The sequence below is a fragment of the Vombatus ursinus genome, unplaced genomic scaffold (genome assembly GCF_900497805.2).
Source record: "Vombatus ursinus unplaced genomic scaffold, bare-nosed wombat genome assembly UNPS02014833.1, whole genome shotgun sequence".
NCBI lineage: Eukaryota > Metazoa > Chordata > Mammalia > Diprotodontia > Vombatidae > Vombatus > Vombatus ursinus.
In genome coordinates, this window is record NW_020954611.1 from 3,283,424 (window position 1) to 3,303,133 (window position 19,710).

At 36.0% G+C, this 19,710-nt stretch overlaps 1 protein-coding gene across 3 annotated transcripts in view; it reads left to right on the forward strand.

The window, feature by feature from the left end:
• PLEKHA1 (pleckstrin homology domain containing A1) overlaps window positions 1–19,710 on the forward strand; it is a 66,585-nt gene that overhangs the window by 31,381 nt on the left and 15,494 nt on the right. For all 3 annotated transcript variants that reach the window (XM_027839758.1, XM_027839759.1, XM_027839760.1), the window contains exons 4-7: window positions 3,249–3,294; window positions 9,842–9,939; window positions 16,912–17,043; window positions 18,338–18,481. In XM_027839758.1, the coding sequence (XP_027695559.1) occupies window positions 3,249–3,294; window positions 9,842–9,939; window positions 16,912–17,043; window positions 18,338–18,481 (420 nt within the window). The remainder of the gene's footprint in view (window positions 1–3,248; window positions 3,295–9,841; window positions 9,940–16,911; window positions 17,044–18,337; window positions 18,482–19,710) is intronic.

A 19,710-nucleotide genomic window follows, 5' to 3' on the forward strand; every position in this document is an offset into this window, starting at 1 on the left:
CTATCCCCAGAAATATTCATGGAGAATATAGAATGGTATCGTTGAAGTAACATTATGTTTAGGGTTAGCTGAACTGGATGGAATCTAGGCTCATCTATACACCTTGAAACCAGCCACTCTAGTATCTGAAACCAAGAGCCAGCATTAACTGCAATGAGGATAAACCTGGGGCCTTTCCAATAAAATTAGGAGTAAATCAACGATGTTCACAGTGCTAGAAATACTAGTTATAGTAATGAGACAAGAAAGAGAAATTGAGGAAATAAACATAGGCAAAGAGGAAACAAAACTTTTTATCAGTGTTTTTTTTTTTAGAGAACCCTAGAAACAATAACTTCAGCAAAGTTGTAGGGTATAAAATAAACCCATAGAAATTATTAGTCTTTCTGTATATTATCAACAAAACTCAGCAGAAAGAAATAGAAAGAAATTACATTTATAGTCACTATGAAAAGTATAAAATACTTGGGAGTCTACCTACCAAGAAACATAAAGAACTATATGAACTGTAGGAATATAATTACAAAACACTCTTTACATAAGGCTTGCATCATTATAATAAAAAAGGCCATACTCCCTAAAATAGTTTTCTTATTCAGTACTATACCAGACTTTAAAAGAATTACTTTGTAGAATTAGAAAAATAATAACAAAATTGATTTGGAAGAAGACAAGGTCAATCTCAAGGGAAATGATGGGGGGGAAAGCAGGAAGGATTGGGGCCCTAGCATTATCAGATCTCTAGCTCTAATCTCTAACTCTACAGCAAAGTAGCAATCATTAAATGATTTGCTACTGGTTAAGAAACAAAGATGTTGACTTTTGGAACAGATTAGATGTACTGGACATATAGAGAAGCAAAGGAGCCCAAATAGCTTGGTATTTGTTAGATCCAAAGACCCCAACTACGGAGTAAGACCTCATTATTTGACAGAAACTGGGGAAACTTGAAAGTAGTCTGGCAGAAACTAAGTATAGACCAATATAACACACTGAATACCAAGATAGGTTCCACATGGGTACATGAGTTATACATAAATGGTGACATCATAAATTAGAGAAGCAAACAAGGAAGAAATTACCTGTCAGATCTCTAGATAGGGTAGGAATTCATCACCAAACAAATGATAGAGAAGATCACGGAAGATAAAATAAACAAATTGGATTATATGAAATTAATAAGTATTTGCACAAACAAAATCAATGCAACCAAAATTAGAAGAGAAGCAGGTAACTGGGGGAAAATCTTTGCAATGGATTTCTCTGATGAAAGTTTAACTTCCAAGATATGTAGAGAATGTATTCAAATTTATAAGAATAAGAACCATTTCCCAACTGACAAATAAGCAAATAATATGAACAGCAGTTTTTAGAGGAAGCAATTTCAGTTAATAATAGCCATTTCAAAAAAAAAAATGATCCAAATCACTAATAGTTAGAAAAATGCCAATCAAAACCTCTGAGGTTCTGTCTTACTCTGGTAATATTGGCAGATTTGACAAAAAAGGAGAATAACAAGCACTGGACAGGCTTTGAGAAAACAGGTACATTAATGCAGTATTGGTGGAGCTGTGATCTGGTTTGACCATTCTGCAGAGCAGTTTGGAACTATGCTCAAAAAGTTACCAAACTGTGCAAACCTTTTAACCCAGCAATTCCACTAGTAGGTCTATTCCCCAAAGAGTCCAGAGAAAGAGAAAACTGGACCCGTGCGTTCCGATCTCTTTATAGCAACTCTTTAATGGTGGCAAAGAACTAGAACCTAAGGCCTGTCAGTTGAGGAGTGAGTGAAGAAGTTACAGTATATTAATGTGATGAAATATTGTGCTGTAAGAAGTGATGAAGGGGATGGTTTTAGAGAAACCTGGGAAGACTTGTATAAACTAATACAAATTGAAGTGATTAGAACCAGAAGAACAATTTATACAATAACAACAGCATTGTAGAGAGAGATAACTTTAAAAGGTGTAACCCTGATTAACGCAGTGACCAGCCATGATTCTAGAGGACTTAGGATTAAAACATTCTATCCTCCTCCTTACAGAGAGGTGCAGATTGAGACATATTTTTTAGACATTATCAGTGTGGGAATTTGTTTTGCTCGATTGTGTATTTGTTACAAGGTCTTTGAATTCATTTATTATTTCTTCTGATCCAGTACTCTATTCACATATACCATGACTTGTTTAGCTATTCCCCAGTTGGTGGACATCTACTTTATTTTTTTTTTCTACCACAAAAAGTAGCACTTTAAGAATTACAGTTTGCTTTCTAATATGGTGAAGTGATTAGTTACAGATATTCTGATTTTCCATATGGGGAAACAGGCTCAGAGAGAGCAAATGACTTAATAGTTTCACAGCTAGTACGTGTCAGAGTCAAACCTAGGTATCTCCTAACTCCACAGTCAGCATTTTAGCCATTCATATTTTCTCATGGTAACTACCTTAAGATAAACCTCAGTTTCTTTTAAATTTTGACCCCAAATATCAGATTTCTTTTTTTACAAATCTTTAGCAATTCAGTTCATTCTAGCCATTTACTGAGTACTTAATGTGTGCTTGGTACTGGGGACATAAAGACAAAAACAAAATCATTCTTGCCTTCAGTGAGCTTATATTTTACCAACCAATAAAACATATTTGAGTAAACATAACCTAGCATGAGGAGGGAGAGAGAGCATTAAACACTTGGCAGGGTCTCGATGTGGGGGGCATAGATGTCCATTGGCTGAGCCATGAAGGAGGTTGAAGATTCTAAGGAGTAGTGTGTGAAGGGTCATAAATATAGGTTTCAAGAAGTGATCGATGGAATAATTTTCAAACTTTCTTCCAAGTACAAAATGTTTATGCTTAATGTAAAATTTACTTTATTCCTCCCATTCAGTTTTCCTTTGAGAAATAAATAAGTTTCTCTTAACAAAACATTGATGTCATTTAAAAAAAAATCTCTTAGAGATGTAACCTAGCATCTACTACATTACTTCACACTTAATAAATTCCTTAATAAATGTTGTATTAATTGTGTTTAAATTTCATTGTTATTTTTTGCTGCCTTTAAAGTGGAGCTTTAGATTGATTTGTGATACCTTTGTCAAGATTGAATGATTTAAATCACTTTGTAAACCTTTAAGTGCCGTAAAATAAGAGTTGTATAGGGAAATAATTTGTTTGTGACTTTATAATGCTTAAGGTTTAATATAGCTAATACAAAACGATATGGTATGACATTTCTATTTTTCTTGTTAGGTTAGCGATGCAACTAAGCTCAGGCCAAAGGCAGAATTCTGTTTTGGTAAGTAAGTACCATATTTTTACATCTCATTTTAGGTGAGGCTGGCATAATCGCATCAATTATTAATTTGGGGAATTGTTCTTTATAAACTATTTTGTTTTCTCTGTGTATTCTTTCTCACTCTTGGCCAAGTTCCTACAGCTCTTTTCTATGTTTCCTTTATTACTCCTTCTCTCCCATCTCACCTCCGCCTTTTGACTTCTCAGACCTTCTTCAAGTGTTAGCTCAAGTCTCATCTCTTGCAAGTATCCTTTCCTGGTCCCCCTGAATGCATTTGCCGTTTCTTTACCTTATCTAGATCATGAATGTACAGTTGTTTGCACATTGTCTCCCCAGTAGACCTGAAACTCCTTGTGGGCAGGGGCCATTTTTGCCTTTCTTTGTATCTCTAATGCTTAGCTCAGTGCCTAGCACATAGTAGTCTTACTTCTGTTCTAGTGTAACTTGCTGACAAATAGATGATTTCTGTTGGATAAGACCAAATCATTTTACTCAGTTCTCTTATATTGTTTTATTTAAGACTTGATAGTTGGATTTTGGTTATAGGTTTACTTCTTGCTTTGAACATTAGAACAAATTAGGCTAAGCATTGCAATTGACTTTTGTTATAATCCCAAAGTTGCAAGTACTATTCATTATTAAGGTTTGAACTGGTAGAAAAAAAGGTTAACGTAATTGCAGTTTACTAATAGAGGAAAAATAGTAATTCTCTTGTCGATATTTTAAAAAAGGTTTTATACTTGGTTTATCTGTACTTTTCTTTTTTTCTTTTGTTCTGAGTTCTTGTTTATGATATAGTTAGATGTGGAATCTTCTTTTTCTGTTTTTTATTTTTTCATTCATTTGGTGAGCTAATTTGGCTATCGTGCTTGGTGGGAAAATTTAAAGTACCCATAGTTGATATTACTGTGTATAATATACCATTTATATTTATAACTTTTTGTAGGAAGAACACAGAAGTAAACCATTAAATTTAATGGACAGAAAGTAGTTTAGTCCACCTTATTCTTCTTAGACCTTCTTTACTAGATAGTTTTGTCTAGCTAGTCAAGAAAGTTAACTAGATATAATAGTAACTAGTGATAACTGTTAGAGCAACTTGGTGGTAATATCAGAGTTTAGAGAAAATATATTTAAAAGTGTTAGTTTACTCATTCAATAAATATTTAATAAATGCTAGTTTAAAAAAAGACTTTCTGTATGTGCATAAGAATTAATTAGCACTAAAAGCTTGCCTACTACATTTATTCTTAATAGCATCTAGTATGTGGCTGTAGTTCTTAGTCTCCCATTCTTTTGGAACTACTATTCCATTAACTATCCCAGTCAGGAATTTGCAGAAAGTTTTGCAAGTGCTTGATATTACCTTGGTCATATGCATAGTAGTAGTGACCTGATAACCAGGGTCTGTGGGACTAACCAGGGTTGGGATGCTGGGCAAGTTAGTGTTGAGACAGTTCTCAGAAATTTCTGAAGCTCAAGAGTTCATATTAACCTGTTGCATGTTGCATTCAAATTGAAGATGTATTTCATCCTAGTCTTCTGGTTGGAGCGGATGTCTCTTGTTTTGTATATCCCTGGAGCTCATTTTTGGTCCCCCGGAGCTGACTCCCTGGTCACCTACTTTTCTTCCAAAAGCTCAATGTCTGCACTTGTTGCTTTCAAGGCAGAGTTTCTTGTTTTCCCTGACTCATAGTTGAACAGAATAGTCTCAATTTTCTAAGGAATTCTCTTCTCTAGCCCCCTGTCAACTCCACGGTGTTGTTCTACCCCCTAAGTTCTCCCTTTTTATCAGTAACACTAGAAGAGAAAGATGAAGTTGTATCTGGGTATCTCAGTTAGGCCTGAGGGTCCCTGGTGTAGGTTTGGCACTTCCGTAACAACCTATAACTCTTTTATTGTTATTGTAGAAGAATACAGTCAAATAGGTGTTTAAAGATACGTGGAACTGAGAGCTGTGTGTGGCTTCGTGAGGCCCTCTCTTCCTCATGGAGGCTCAGCTGAGGCTTCCAGTTACAGCAGGCTGCATGGAAATGATTCTGCCTGGTTGGGGAAGTCCTCTTCTCTTCTGAGACTGTTTTCATTCCCCTCATCCCCCCCCCCCCCCCCCCCCCCCCATCCAGGTGTCATATCAACCGAGGGCTATTCACACAATTAATAGAAACACAATGATTAAAGTAGACACAATGATGTGTGGTTTATGTGTTTCCACATAAACTTCTCTAGTGCATTACTGCCCTTGAGGTATTTCCTTATTCTGATTCTATATATGTAACTGGGGCTTAGTGGTCTTAAGCAGAGCCTGGCCCAAATCTGACAGAGCACCTAATGCAAGATCTTTATATATAAGGGCTGGAGTAAGTTTTGGCTACATTTTAGAAATTCCTGTTATCTAATTTCACTGGATCCTTACAGCTTGCTCAGTTTGGCCCCAAAAGGTAGATCTAGATGCAATGTGAAGAAGTGACAAAAAGGTAGATTTAAGCTAGATGTCAGGAACTATCCAAAAGTGGAATGGGAAGTGATAGGTTCCCCTTGGGGCTCTACAAGCAAAGATTCAGTAAATACTTGGATATGTTGTACTCGTTCTTTTTCAGGTGTAGGTTGAACTAAATGAGGCCTGCACAACCTTCAGCCCAAGGGCCGCCTGAAATCCTTTGACAGGCTGTTAAGTGGCCTGTGGGCCGAAGGTTGTGAAGGCCAGAATTAGATAATTGCTAAGGTTTCTTTCAATTCTGAAACTTTGTGCTTCTATTACATGACTGTTCTTTTACTCCTCACCTTTAGGCTTTCTTTCATATTCCCCACAGCAGCTGTTCCGAACCTTCTTTTTTTGTCCCACTTGACTACTTGCACCTTCCCACATCTCAGGAGATGACGTTAGTTCCCACTTTAATAGGAAGCAGAGAATCAAGACCATCTAGTATTGAGTTTCCCTCACCTCTTCTGCTTCATACTTCCATTGCTACCCTCTACATTTTTACCTTTTCTCCTCTAGTATCTGAGAAAAAGATGACTCTTCTACTGCTTCACTTGATCCCATCATTTCCTATTTCTTTCTGGAATGTATCATACTCATCTCCAGTCTTATCTTTCTTTTTTTTACTGGTTCCTTCCTTGCCACCTACAGGGTTCCCCCAACCTGCATCTTTAAGCAATAAAAAAGGAAAAGAAATGAACTCTACCACTCTCAAACTATAATCTTTTGTCTCTCCTCTGGACTGTTAGAAAAACATCATCTCCTCTTGCTGTCTTTACTGCCTCCCTGCCCACTCACTTTTCAGCCCCTGAAATAATAGCTTCCAACTCCTTATCTCTACAGGACCTGTTCTCTCCTCTCTGAATTTACCAGCAATCTCCTGCTGAATCCAGATTGTCATTTCTCAGTCATTTCTCCACTTTTCTGCAGCTTTGGACTCTGTTGACTACCTACTCCTCCTGAATATTCCATCCTTCCTTAGCTTTAATGATGTTTTTTTCCTGCTCTTCTTACTCATTATGACCCTTGCTTTGCCGTCTCCCTTTGCTAGTTTATTATTTTCAGCTTTGTCCTAGGCACCTTTTCTCCCTTATGGTGATCTGGTTAGCTTCCTTATATTCATTCGGTTGTTAGTTGTGATTGTCTTGAGTTAGAGTTTCTATAGAATTGACATTTGGAGCCTTTTGCCTAGCCCTGATTTCTCTCCTGAATACTCCACATGGATAGCCCATTAGGATATCCAACTCAATATGTCCACAACAGAACTAACAATCTTTCCCCCAGGCCTGCTTCTTCTCAGTAACGTCTCTGTCGAGGTTACTAGCATTTTTCCATTCACCCACTTTCATGACCAGAATCATCCTTGATACCTCCCTTCCCTTCTCTTAATTTTCCCCCACCTTTTTCCTACCCTTTTCTGCTCTTACCTCTCCAGTACCTCACATAGAACCTTGCATACAAAATGAATGCCATGCATGAGTACCGGACTGGGCACCAAGTGGTTCTGCCATCTTCTTCCTCCCCACCACCCAAAGGTACCCAGTTCCCACTTACAGATTTCCTGCCAATTCTCCTTTCCCCTTTTCCGTCCTGACAGGATACTGACCTCACCTCACCTTATTAGATTCACAATCCGGATTCCATTCTGACCTTAGGCTCATGACTCCCGTTCCTAGTGGTGATGGTCTGGTCCCCTTCTGGGTCTCCTCCCTACAGCTCAGATACCCTAATGCCCCCTCAGTCTTCCTGGCCTTGACCATTGCCCTGGAGTTACATCCCGAAGACCTTGAGGTTTTTCTTCTCTGCAGCAAAATCCTCCATTGTGTGTTATCTCCCCCAGTTAGGGTGTGAGCTCCTTGGAAGTAGGTACTGTCTTATTTTTCTGTTGGTTTATCCAGGACTTAGCACATGCTTGGAACATATTAAGTGGATAATAATTTTTCAGTCATTCATTCAGTAAATGTTTATTGAATTGTTGACTTGCTAATATTCTAAGATTCTTTGATATTCATTACATTTTACACAATTTACTCTCTGTAGTTGGAAATCTTGGGTCCTTAATTCATTTTCTTTCTTTTTTTTTTTTTTGGTGAGGTAATTGGGGTGAAGTGACTTGCCTAGGGTCACACGGCTAGTAAATGTCAGATGTCTTTGGCCGGATTTGAACTCAGGTCCTCCTGACTCCAGGGCCAGTGCTGTATCCACTGCTGCACCTAGCTGCCCACCTTGAATTCATTTCACTTCAACAGATTAACACATGTAAGGGCCTATTATGTGCAAGACATATCCAAGGCATTGAGTTCCAAAGACAAAAAAAAAATCAGAAACAATTTTTGTCAACATGGAACCTACATTCCTCCATCACGGTTTTTTTTTTTCCCCCTGAAACTAGTCCTAAAGCAAACTAACGCTGACTGATGCTCAAGTCTTGCTCATAGTAAGTATTCGGTATTTGCATGAATAATGAGAAGGCTTTGTTTTCTGGGATGAGGAAAGATTGTAAGGATCTCTTGATTCAGTGCTTAGAAAAACATTTTTTTCCCAAGCATATTAAGTAATGTCCTAGTTCAATTATTAATATATCTTTCTGTTTTATCATGAATCTTAACAGCCTCACTGCTGCCTTCCAGGAAGCCTTAAAATCTGATCTTTAGGAGATTGGTTCTTTAATACGTTTCTCAAGTTGTGTCTTTAGTCAGATTTCTCCCACAGCTTCATTTTTAAGACCTTTAGCTCAATTCAAAGAAGCTTGAAGTGACCCGATACGAAGTTGGTGAGAGGAGGTCAAAAGAATTGGAGTAGGTCATGGGAAGGCTCGGATTGTGATGGAGAGGGAAGTTTTTGCTTACACATCGGGGCTTTCAGTTTCACTGGCATTGAGAGAGCAGAAGGTGGTGGGAGTTTGCTGCCCATAGGACGCTAGGCCCTGAAGAACACCAGAAGATCCAAGCAGCTATTGCTGAGAGCAGGGAACATAAGACAGAGAGCTTAGGGTGTGATGTTTTTTTAGCTGCACCTGTGTAGGACCTGCCCTCAGGGTCTCTCAGACTGAGCAGGTCCTGCCCTCAGAGACTTTAGCGGTGGCATCCCTATGTCTGTTCACATGCCTTAGCTTATTCTGAAAAAACATGTTTGCCAAGAAAATAAATGTACTGTAGAAAAATTTTCTTTCCGTGGTTGATGTTGATAATTTGCACATAACTAGCTGTGTAGCAGTACTTTGGTTTATACAGAGTTATGTTTCTTAAAAGGTTTGTATAAACAAAATCATGATAATTTACATTATATTTTGCAATATAGTTTATAGTAATTTCCAGTTCTTATCTCAGCTTCTCTGTCATATAGTAAATGATTTACAACCAAGCAATTAAACATAGATAACTGTTGAAAGTAACCCTGCTGGTTTTTTTAAGTGAAAAAACTTTCATAATGAGAAGACCCTCTCCCTTGATGCTTGGATTTTTGTATGTTGAGTTGTCTTAAAACAGGGCACCATTGTAAGTGGCAGTTACTTCTGCCATTAATTGAATGCATACAAGGCTTTTGAGAGCGAGGATTCTGAGCACTAGAACTGGGGTCAGAGTATCGAGTTTGAAATTCCAGTTCTGCCACTTGCTTCCTGTGTGACTTCAGCAAGTTGCTTTACCTCTCTCGGTCTCCGTTTCCTCAACTGTAAAATAAAAGAGGTGGATGAGATATTCTGTAAAGTCCCTTCCAGCTCTAAATATATAATATGTATAACAATATATTATATGTAATGTAATATATAACAATAATAGTAATATATTAGTAAAAAGGTCTATACATATTGACAATTTACTTGAAATTCCCAGGATCATAGATTTAGAGCTGGAAGGGACCTCAGGGACCCCTTAGACCAACCCCTTCATATCATAGATGAGGAAACAAGCCCAGCAATGACTCATGACTTTTTCAGGATCCTCCAGGTAGTTTCAGAGGTGGAATAAGGTAAAACATTAAAACATTTTTCAATTATTATAGTAACATAGACTTTAAAATAGCTTATTTGGTTGTAATTTAATTTAGTCCTTCTTTTTGTCTTAATAGTTATGAATGCAGGAATGAGGAAATACTTTCTACAAGCCAATGATCAGCAAGACCTAGTAGAATGGGTAAATGTTTTGAACAAAGCTATAAAAATAACAGTGAGTATTCTTATTCTTTCTTAAATGTCTTAATATCCAGAAGAATTCTACATACCTTTTAAAATTCTAGTTCTGTGACACAGTTATTTACTAATTTTTATTGAAGTGATATTTTATTTCTCAGTATTTCCTTTGAAAAACAGTTGAGTACTGAAGTACATTTTATAAACCCCTTGTATTCTCTAGTTAACGTCTGAAAAGTAAATAATTTCATATTTATATGAAAACCATTTATCCCAACAATGAGTTAATATAACCGAGCTTTTCTCAGAGGTTAAACTGCATTTTTTGTCTTGAGCTAGAACAGCTTGTTACCACATGACAGCAAACACCCACACACGGCATCTGATCTCGACATGAAGCACAAGTTATTTTTAGGATTTTTTTCTCTGTGTAGTTTTAGGGAAGCAATTTCATGGACTGATTCAGAAGTGCATATTCTTCTAAGAGTCTGACTGACCACACAGGGCAGATACTCTTTTAGCAACTATTTGCTTATTTTTATTTAGGAAAATAATTTCTAGTAACTGTTTCTGTAGAGCTTCATTTATGCAATTTGTCATGTTAAAGCACTGGTTACTTAGTCATACTTTAGATTTTTAAAAAGCAGTAAATGATTTTAGAAACCTTTTCTGCTACTTTAGTGTTCTTTGCATCTGAGCTCCTATAATGTCTGATATTTTCTAAGTCACAGTTTGTAGTGGGAATAATAATATTTTAAAATATAATTAAATAGATATTACCATCACTTTGCTTGCAGCTTTATCTTTCTCATGTTCAGAACTTTTTTTTTAGCTCTTAAGAGGCATTTAGTAGTGATTGCTATTGATGTTTTTTATTGTTTCCATTTAGAGAAGATTAATATGAAGCTTGGGACAGGTAGGTAGTGCAATGGATAGGGTGCTGGACCTAGACGTCAGGATGACTCATCTTCCTTAGTTCAAATCTGGCCTTAAACACTAGCTGTGTGACTCTGGTCAGGTCACGTAATCCTGCTTGCCTCAGTTTCCTCATCTGTAAAATGAGCTGGATAAGGAAGTGGCAAACCACTCCAGTATCTTTGCCAAGAAAACTCAAGCGGGGCCATGGAGAGTCCAGCATGACTGAAAAATAGTTGCATGACAACAAAACATAAAAGTTTAGGAAACTTGCTCGCACAGAAAGTGGTTCTAGTTGCATTAAAATGGATATATCAGGAATAATTTTAGGTAAAATTATTTGACAGCGTTTAACATAAAATAACTTTGTAATGCGAAGTTACCCTAGAACAGTTAGACCAGTTTTATTAGTGCAGTGAAAATATACATTGAGAGGTTGCGTATGTTTTTAATTAGCTGTATTTTGTTAACTTTGTTTCTTTAAAAAAAAATAATAAATCTTGTAATTATTTTACCTTTTACGTATACATATATGTATTATCTATGTATGGAGAAAGAGAGAATATAATTTGGATCTGTAAATATATTGAATTATGAAATCTACAAATTCAGACTTCGCTTATGAGAACATTCTTTTAAAATGAGAAGTTCATTGTTGAAGCTACTGTGGGTTAAAATAATGTGCACAGTTTAATAGACTTTGGGATTTACTTTTCTGTGGGAAAATTCCAAATAATTTTAGCAGTGTAGTATTTTATTTTTTAGTGATCTGCAGATATTGTATAACATAAATGTTGAAATTTTTTTCAAAACTTAAAATTACATTTGTTTTGGAAGTGTGTGGTTAAGGAAAGGGAAAGAGAATAGATTGTTTGACCATATTTTAATTACAGTGTCTTGCCATCCTTTTGGTCTGTCCACCTACATAGTCTCCTGTATCTTTTCTTAGATACTTTATGTAGGCCTGTGTGAATGCTGGTGGGTGGTTACCTTTTTTTTTTTTAATTTCTTTCCTCCTTATAAAATATGTGAGAAAATAAATGACTTAAACTTGAAGGCATATATAACTCAAGAATTTGAAAGATGAAATTTCAAAGTAAATTGGCCTTTAGCTCATTCCCCTTATAACAATGATAATCTTTTAAGGGGGCCATTTCCAAAATGCAAATCACACCAATCAAAAAAATTTTTTTACTAAACATTTTAATCTACATTTTAAGAGTCTGACAATAAAGCTTTTAAAAATGTTGTCATAATTCCCCACTCTGGCAGAAAAAAAAACCCCAAAAAACCCAACAAAACAAAACCCTCCATTAACTGCCGGGTATTTTAATTTTGTCATAGAGAAATGGGAGCAGAACGGACAAACAGGATGGTGGGGGTGGATAGTGTTGGAGTTGAAGTGAGGAAGATGTGGGTTCGGATCTTGCCTCTCACACTAAAATGTGTGGTTTTCCACAAGGCGAACTCTCTGACCCTAGTTCCATCATCTGTAAATTGCGGATGAAATATATGGTTCCTGCTTTGAACGGTTTTTGTGATTCAGATGTGATAACTATGTGAAGCACTGTGCAAACTTAAAAGTGCTATGCAAGCTTCAGTCACTGTTGTGGGTAGCCTGCCTGCTGGGCCCTTGACCCTCTTGTCATTATTTTATGCCTGTTCTCCCCACTGAGGGTGTCAAGCCTGCAGCTCTCCTAGCAACCAGACCTACCTGAGGAATAAACATTGGAGTACTTTGATTCTGCTTTAGTGATTTTGGTTCTTGATATTTAGCCCATATAATATGCAGTAAGCTGTCTAGACAAACCTTTCTAGTGATGTTCCAGAGTCATTAGATCTGCAAAGCTTTCTTTCACAGTGTAGATCCCTTCCAGCTCTAAATCTGTGATCTTAAAATCTTTCCCTGCGCAACAGTGCTTTTTGTTGTTCATTCGTTTCAGTTTATGTCTGACTCTCTGTGACCCCATTTGGGATTTTCTTGGCAGAGATACTGGAGTGGTTTGCTGTTTCCTTATACATTCCCTCATTTTAGAGATGAGGGACTGAGGCAAACAGTGTCAAGTGACTTGCCTAGGATCACAGAGCTAAGAAGTATCTAAGGCCAGATTTGAACTTGGGTGTTCCCAGCTCCAGGCCCAGCACTATATCCTTTGGGACACCTAGCTGCCTCAACAATGCTAACTGGTTCCAAGAACACATGAAGCTAGGTGAAAGAACTTCAGTGGGGTTGGGTCAGAGGGATTAGTTTCATAGAGACAGTGTTATAAATATAACTATTATGACAGTTTTATAACTATATTGTAGGATTTATTTTATATATGTATATAATATATAAATATATATGTGTGTGTGTATATATATATATATAAAATATAGTATATTATAAGGCAATGACTTTAATCAGAAACATCATTGATTAGGGTGACTTCGTGAGATATAGGGTGCCTATGTAGCATGATTCTTTTTTTCCTGTCTTTTCTGCTGTTTACTGTGTCTCAAGGTAAGGGAACAAGCATTTCTTTGTAGAAATATTCATTTTTACACACAATCACAGATTTGCATAACAATTTTTTTAAAGGAATTGGAATGAAATAAAATTAAGGTACATTTCTTTGATGCTAGTTAAGTAGTTCTCAGTAAGGTTATTTTCTTACTTTCATTAAGCAGATGTTAAATTTCTTTTACTTCTGTTTTAATGGGTAATTTAAAACTTTAATTGGAGGTATTTTATGATAAAGATTGAAGTATAGTCAAAGATTATTTCGTTAATATGGTCCCCTTATTGCTTAGGAAATAAAATGATCAGAACTAGTTTATTTCTTGCTATTTGGTATAAGATTGTTGCCATGGAAATTGTGCTTTATTTAACATAAGCTTTTTATTATAAGGACCCATAGGAGAAGCACAGGGCTTAAGTCCATTGTTTCTTTATTGTATCTTTTTTTTAAACATAGCTTTACTATGGATAAAGGGAAAATAGGAGGGCAACATGAGGTTCCCAAGATATCAAAATATTAAAGTATATTAAATGTATAGTTCAGAAGCTCCTTTTCATATGAGATACTCAGATCTAGAGTATGTGTCTACTTTCAACATAGATTATCCATCTTGTCTCTTAATAAGTACATTTATCTACTACAGTTGAATAGATCTTTCTGGGATAGGTTTGTAGTAACTCCATTTTCTGTTCTCAGGAGATAAGTTCTTCACTCTCCATTTCAAACAATCAAAGGCCGTGAAGTATCCGTTAGAAATTGTTCTGACTTATATCAATGAAAATAAAGTGAAATAAAGTATCATCTAGCAGCAGGATACTGATTTTCAGAAGCATTCTAAAAGATTCAGCCTTTTAGAATTACTGCAAATTGTTCTTTGGACCCAAGAGTCTTTGTATTAAAAATTTCCAGAAGTATGATTGGTACATTTTGTTTTTATAATTAAAATTGTTATACTGTGACAAGTGGATGGACAGAACTTTTGCTAATTTTTTTTCACTTAGGAGTTAAGCAGCAAATTGATTGATTTAAGTTGCAATGTTTCTTACACAAGCTGTAAAGTTATATAAAGCTTTCATTGAAACTTTATCTTAACACTAGTCATTAGGTAATGCTGAAAAAATTGAAATGGCAGAGTTGATTTTATCTGAATAAACTTGATCTCCCTGGCAAGTTGGCCCTTTTAAAATGGGGGCTTCTACAGGCAGATCTGTTTAATTCTACAAACCTTTATTTAAACCACTAATGCTTGTCATAAAGCCCATAAAAGTATTCTGGGTACCAGTTTCAGCCCCTACACAAACCATTGTGTCCTGTGCTTTTCCTCCTCTGCATCAGCCACTTCTGTCTGTTGACATTCTACCAGTCCATCAATACCCAGATGGCGTGATTTCTCTTCGGTGAAACCTTCTTTGATCCTATCCTGTCAGTTGAAAAAGCAGCAACACCATGGTGTCCCCAGAATTTTAGTGTGTTTAAAGTTTAAATAAATTAAGCAGTCTAGATGCTGCAAACTTACAAAAAAAATTTGAAAGGTTAATTATTTTAAATTTAAAAATATTGATATTTCTTATTGTAATTCAACATAACCACCATTTTGTATTATATATCACTTTAGTTGATTTTAGAACTTTGTAAAATCTTTTATCAACTGCTGCTCAGTGATTGAAAGAATTGCATGTGTAATCCTAACCTTAAGATTGTCCAAAGAATGAGGTTTTGATGCCGAAAATGGTTTTGATGTGACCCCACAAGAAAAAGTCTAATCGAGATAGATCAGGTGACTGAGGTGGCCAGCTTGCGATAATTTCCTTTAGAAACTATCACACGCAATATCTTGTGACAGAGTGTTCTGTCTTTTTAAAATGAAAATTTAAAAATATATTATTTAAAATCACAACTTAAATAAGTGTTAAAGAAGCTTGACTATTAAATGATTTTTGGGGTAAGTTTATAACGTATATACTCCTGAAGTTATTAAAGCTTAAAATTTCACTAAGCCTTTTGTGACACCCTATATGTGTAACATATTTAAAGTGAAGTTCAGTTTCTTTTAAAAATGTAAAAATGTTATCTGTTCTATAATGTTTCATGTATTTTCCAATCACAAAGAACAGAGAAAAATGCCTGGTACCTCTTCTAGGGGCAGTTGTTAGGAATAAACTCTGCCAACACATACAGAAATTATGGAGGTAGATTCTACAAAGCTTTTTAGCTCGATATGAAGAAGAGGGGAAAAATCAAAGATCACAGACAGAAACAATCTCCTATAATATTTTATCATGTATTCATATTGTTTTCTAGTGTATTTGTTCAAGTGTCTTCTTACCAAATAGATTTTTAATTCCATGAGGGCTAGGGTTGCATCTTACTTATCTTGGCCTCTCCCTAAGCACATATAAGCGTATCATCTGTGTGTTGATAAACCTTTTGAGCAGGACTGGGTCAAAAACAGACCTTGGTGGCATTCTGCTAGATACCTACCCACCTTGGGCTGGACATTGATCCATTCCAGGAGACCTAGATTAAAGTACAGCCTCTGCCACAGACTCAGCTGTGTGAGCTTGGCTTCACTTTCTTTGTTTGTACTTGAACCTGGATGAACTCTGAAAGTCCCTTCCAACTCGAGCATACTATTCATTTGTGGCATATATGGTCATTGTATTTACTTGAGGGTTCCATTACCAGAGCAACTTATTTTGAGACCACAGCCCTACAAAATACTAAATACAGAATAAATATGTTCAGCACCTCTGGAAGTTTGTTGGGATTTTAATTGCCAAATTCAGCTTTTGCAGTTATATTCTGGTCTAATTTAAATTATAAATTATATTATTAAATTATAAAATGTTTCATTTATCTTCCTTGTGTCAATTCTTAATAAGAATTTTCTTAGAGTACATTTTTCACAACCCACCCCCAATGCCAATCAAAAGACTCCTTGGGTAGGTTCCTCTAAATATTCTATAATTTTAAATATACTTTTTGGTGTATTTTTATCACATAAAAATGTTTAATAATAATAATAATACTTAAATGTTATATAGCACTAGGTTTGCAAAGCACTTGACAAATTTTGTCAGTTCCAACAGCTCTGGGAGATATATGCTATTATTGTCCCCATTTTTCAGATGAGAGAACTGAGGCAGACAGATTAAATTACTTGCTGCATCTAGTGTCTGAGGCTGTATTCAAACTCAGATCTTCCTGACTCTGGATCAAGAACTCTGTCCACTGCATCACCTAGGTGCCTTCAAGAATTTAGGATTTTATTAATGTGTCTAGATTACAAAGACTCTGTGCCTTTTCAAATCATGAATTGCTCAATATAGAAAAAAAATCATCCCTTATTGACCAATCTTTTACTGTTGAACATCTCAGAAGATGTTAATTGAGGTTCATCCTCCAAGAATAGGTATTTCATGAGTTGTTGGAATATGCAGTTTAGCTTGTGTTCTGCTGGCATACTTGGAGAACCCAAAATCACTTCCATTTCATGATGTGTGGGACTTGACTGAAGGAGAATGTTATTACTAATTAAAAATTCTAGCTAAAAAAATGTTGTCTTCATAATGACAGAATTTTTTTTTTTTAAGGTACCAAAGCAGTCAGATCCACAGTCTCCTTCTGATAGCTTAAGTCGCCAAGTTGAAACTCCAGGTGGAAAAAAGCAAGTGTCTTACAGGACAGAAATTGTGGGTGGTGTACCTATTATAACACCAACTCAGGTAAATAACTTGAAACTAATAACATTTTTTCTTCTCTGTGACTATTTAGTTCCTGAATTCATTTTATAACACTAGTAGAAAATTAGCTACTTCTTCCTCATCTTATTAAAGGATTTGTGTAAGTTGCAGATTATATTGGAGGTTTTGTTTTTTAACCTGTTTTTCTGAAGAGTGCTTTCAATGTGTTTAAATGAAGAAAGTCTATGATATCAAAGCCCTGAACTTTGTTTCTGACAGACTTAACAGTCCCTAGGCAAGAAACGTCATCTCTTCTAAAGTGTGGCTATAATAGGCCTCAAAAGGAGATTGGGAACTGTGTATTTTGGAATGGTTGGAGAATTCTTTTATTTTGATAGGTGTTCTAAGTGCTTAGTGATCCTAATATCTGGATGTTTGTTGTATATTTTATTGATATGCATACATAATGATCTTTTTATTATCTAGATGTTTGGTGTATTATTTCATAACATATGGAATATTTTCTTGAAATTACATCCGGTAACTTAAAGTCCTTGTATTGCTTCATGGCATATGACATGCTTTAGAGTTCAAGTGAAATTATTGGCAGTAGAGAAATTATAGATTTAGAAAGAGTTGTTTGACCTAGCCAATCTTGATATATTAATTCTTTCATGAGAAACCTTGAAAAAGAGAGGAAAAGTGTCATTTACTCTTCAGAGGCCTAAAATTTTGGAAACCCCATAATAATTCAAGTTTTATTACATACTAGATTTTGAAAGTCTTTTGACCAGGGAGAGAGAGTGGCTGAAAGAGAGAATTCTTACTCTGCCTATCTTCTCCAGGGTCTGGACCAGACCAGGCCAAGATTATGTGAACTCTTTTATAGAATTAGTGAACTAATATGATCTTACAGATATAAAGATGCAGTTAGACTAAGCTTCTAACAGCTTTGCACTTTGTCCTGCTTTAAAGTGAGAAGGAGGTAAGAAAAGAGATGGATAAAGAGATGAGAAATTTTTAAATAATTCAAGTGAAGTTATTTGGATGATGATAAGCTTTCTGGATCAAGCAATATATAGGAACCTTTGAGAATGGCTTTAAGGCCCCATGTTAAGGTTTAGGGTTCCTTAGGGAATAATATCTTTTGGTATGTGTAAATAGATTAACTGGGAAAATCTTAACCTAAAATCTGATACACTTCTAGATGAAATTGAGATGGGATTTAAAGAATGTTTTATTGCATTAGAATATGTATCAAAAATAGCTTTTGTACCGTAAACACATAGCAAAAAAAAAAAAAACCAAAACCTCCTTCATCTCTGTTTCATTTTAGAAAGAAGAAGTAAATGAATCTGGTGACAGTACTGACAGGAATAATCTGAAACGGTCACAAAGCCATCTTCCTCACTTTACTCCCAAGCCACCTCCAGATAATGCAGTTATCAAAGCTGGCTATTGTGTTAAACAGGGGGCAGTGGTAAGTAATTACAATTAAGTCAGCTGCTGTAAGTGAAGATGGTAGTGCAAAATAAGTAGCCTTTATGACAGTGGATCTTAACACTTAGCTTACGCTGTCATCTAAGTTATTTTTTTAAAGTTGAACAGAATTTTTTTCACATTTGCCTTTCTGCTTTAAGATACAAGGACTCAAATAGAAATGCATGCAGAGAGGAAGTAGGAAGCTCTGTAGCTGTGGTGGTCTTTTTGGTTGTTGGGAGGGCACAGGAAGGAGAGTATGTTCTTTGGATCAGTGCTGTGGCCTCAGGGGGTTGGGTGAAAGGAAGCTGAGGGCTCCAGGTTCTCGGCTTTTAGTTCAGACACTAAAGAGAGAGCCCAAGCAGAATTCTCTTTCAAAAATCTGCCCAGTTCTAAGTGGAACTTTGTAAGTGAAATTTTAGTATTCTTTGGGGGACCTTTATTGTCCTGGTTCTCTTTTACTTTGTAATCTAATAATATGAAATACATGATGGCACAGTTTAAGCAATATATCACACTTTTTTTTTTTTGACTCAAAAAGATCCCTGTGGTATTCTTTATATTCTTTCAAGAGATAATTATTGAGATTGTTTTTGTCAATAGTCAGTAAATATGAAAGGGTGCAGGTGAAATAAGTTTAGAATAATTTTATTTTTAAAAATTTCCTTGTTATTTCAAGAGCCTAGATGCAGCTCGGATCCTTCCAACACATAGGTACCTAAGTGGTATACTGAATGTAATGTTTGACTTGCTATCAGGAAGACTTGTGTTCAAAATCCTGCCTTCTACACTACTAGCTACACTTCTAGTTGTGAAGCCTTGGGCAAGTCTTTTAACCTATCAGCTTCAGTTTTCTCATTTATAAAATGGGGTTACTAATAGCACCTACCTTACTAGATTGTGGTAAGAATTAAACAAGATAATATAAAGGGCTTGGCCATCCTTAAAGTGATTTGTAAATGCTAGCTTTTATTAGTCTGTCACTAGACATTTTTCAGGTGTTTCTTATGTGTTAGGCACTATGCTAAGTGTTAGGGATACAAAGAAAGGCAAAAGGTAGTCCCTGCTCTCAAGCAGCTCGAAGTTAAATGAAAGAGATGGTTCAGACAAGACAACAGAGGGAAGGCACTAGCATGGAGAAGGATTGTTAAGGCTTCCTGTAGAAGTTGGGATTTTGGCTGGGGCTTGAAGGAAGCCAGGGAGGCCTGAGGGTAGAGACTAGGAGGGAAG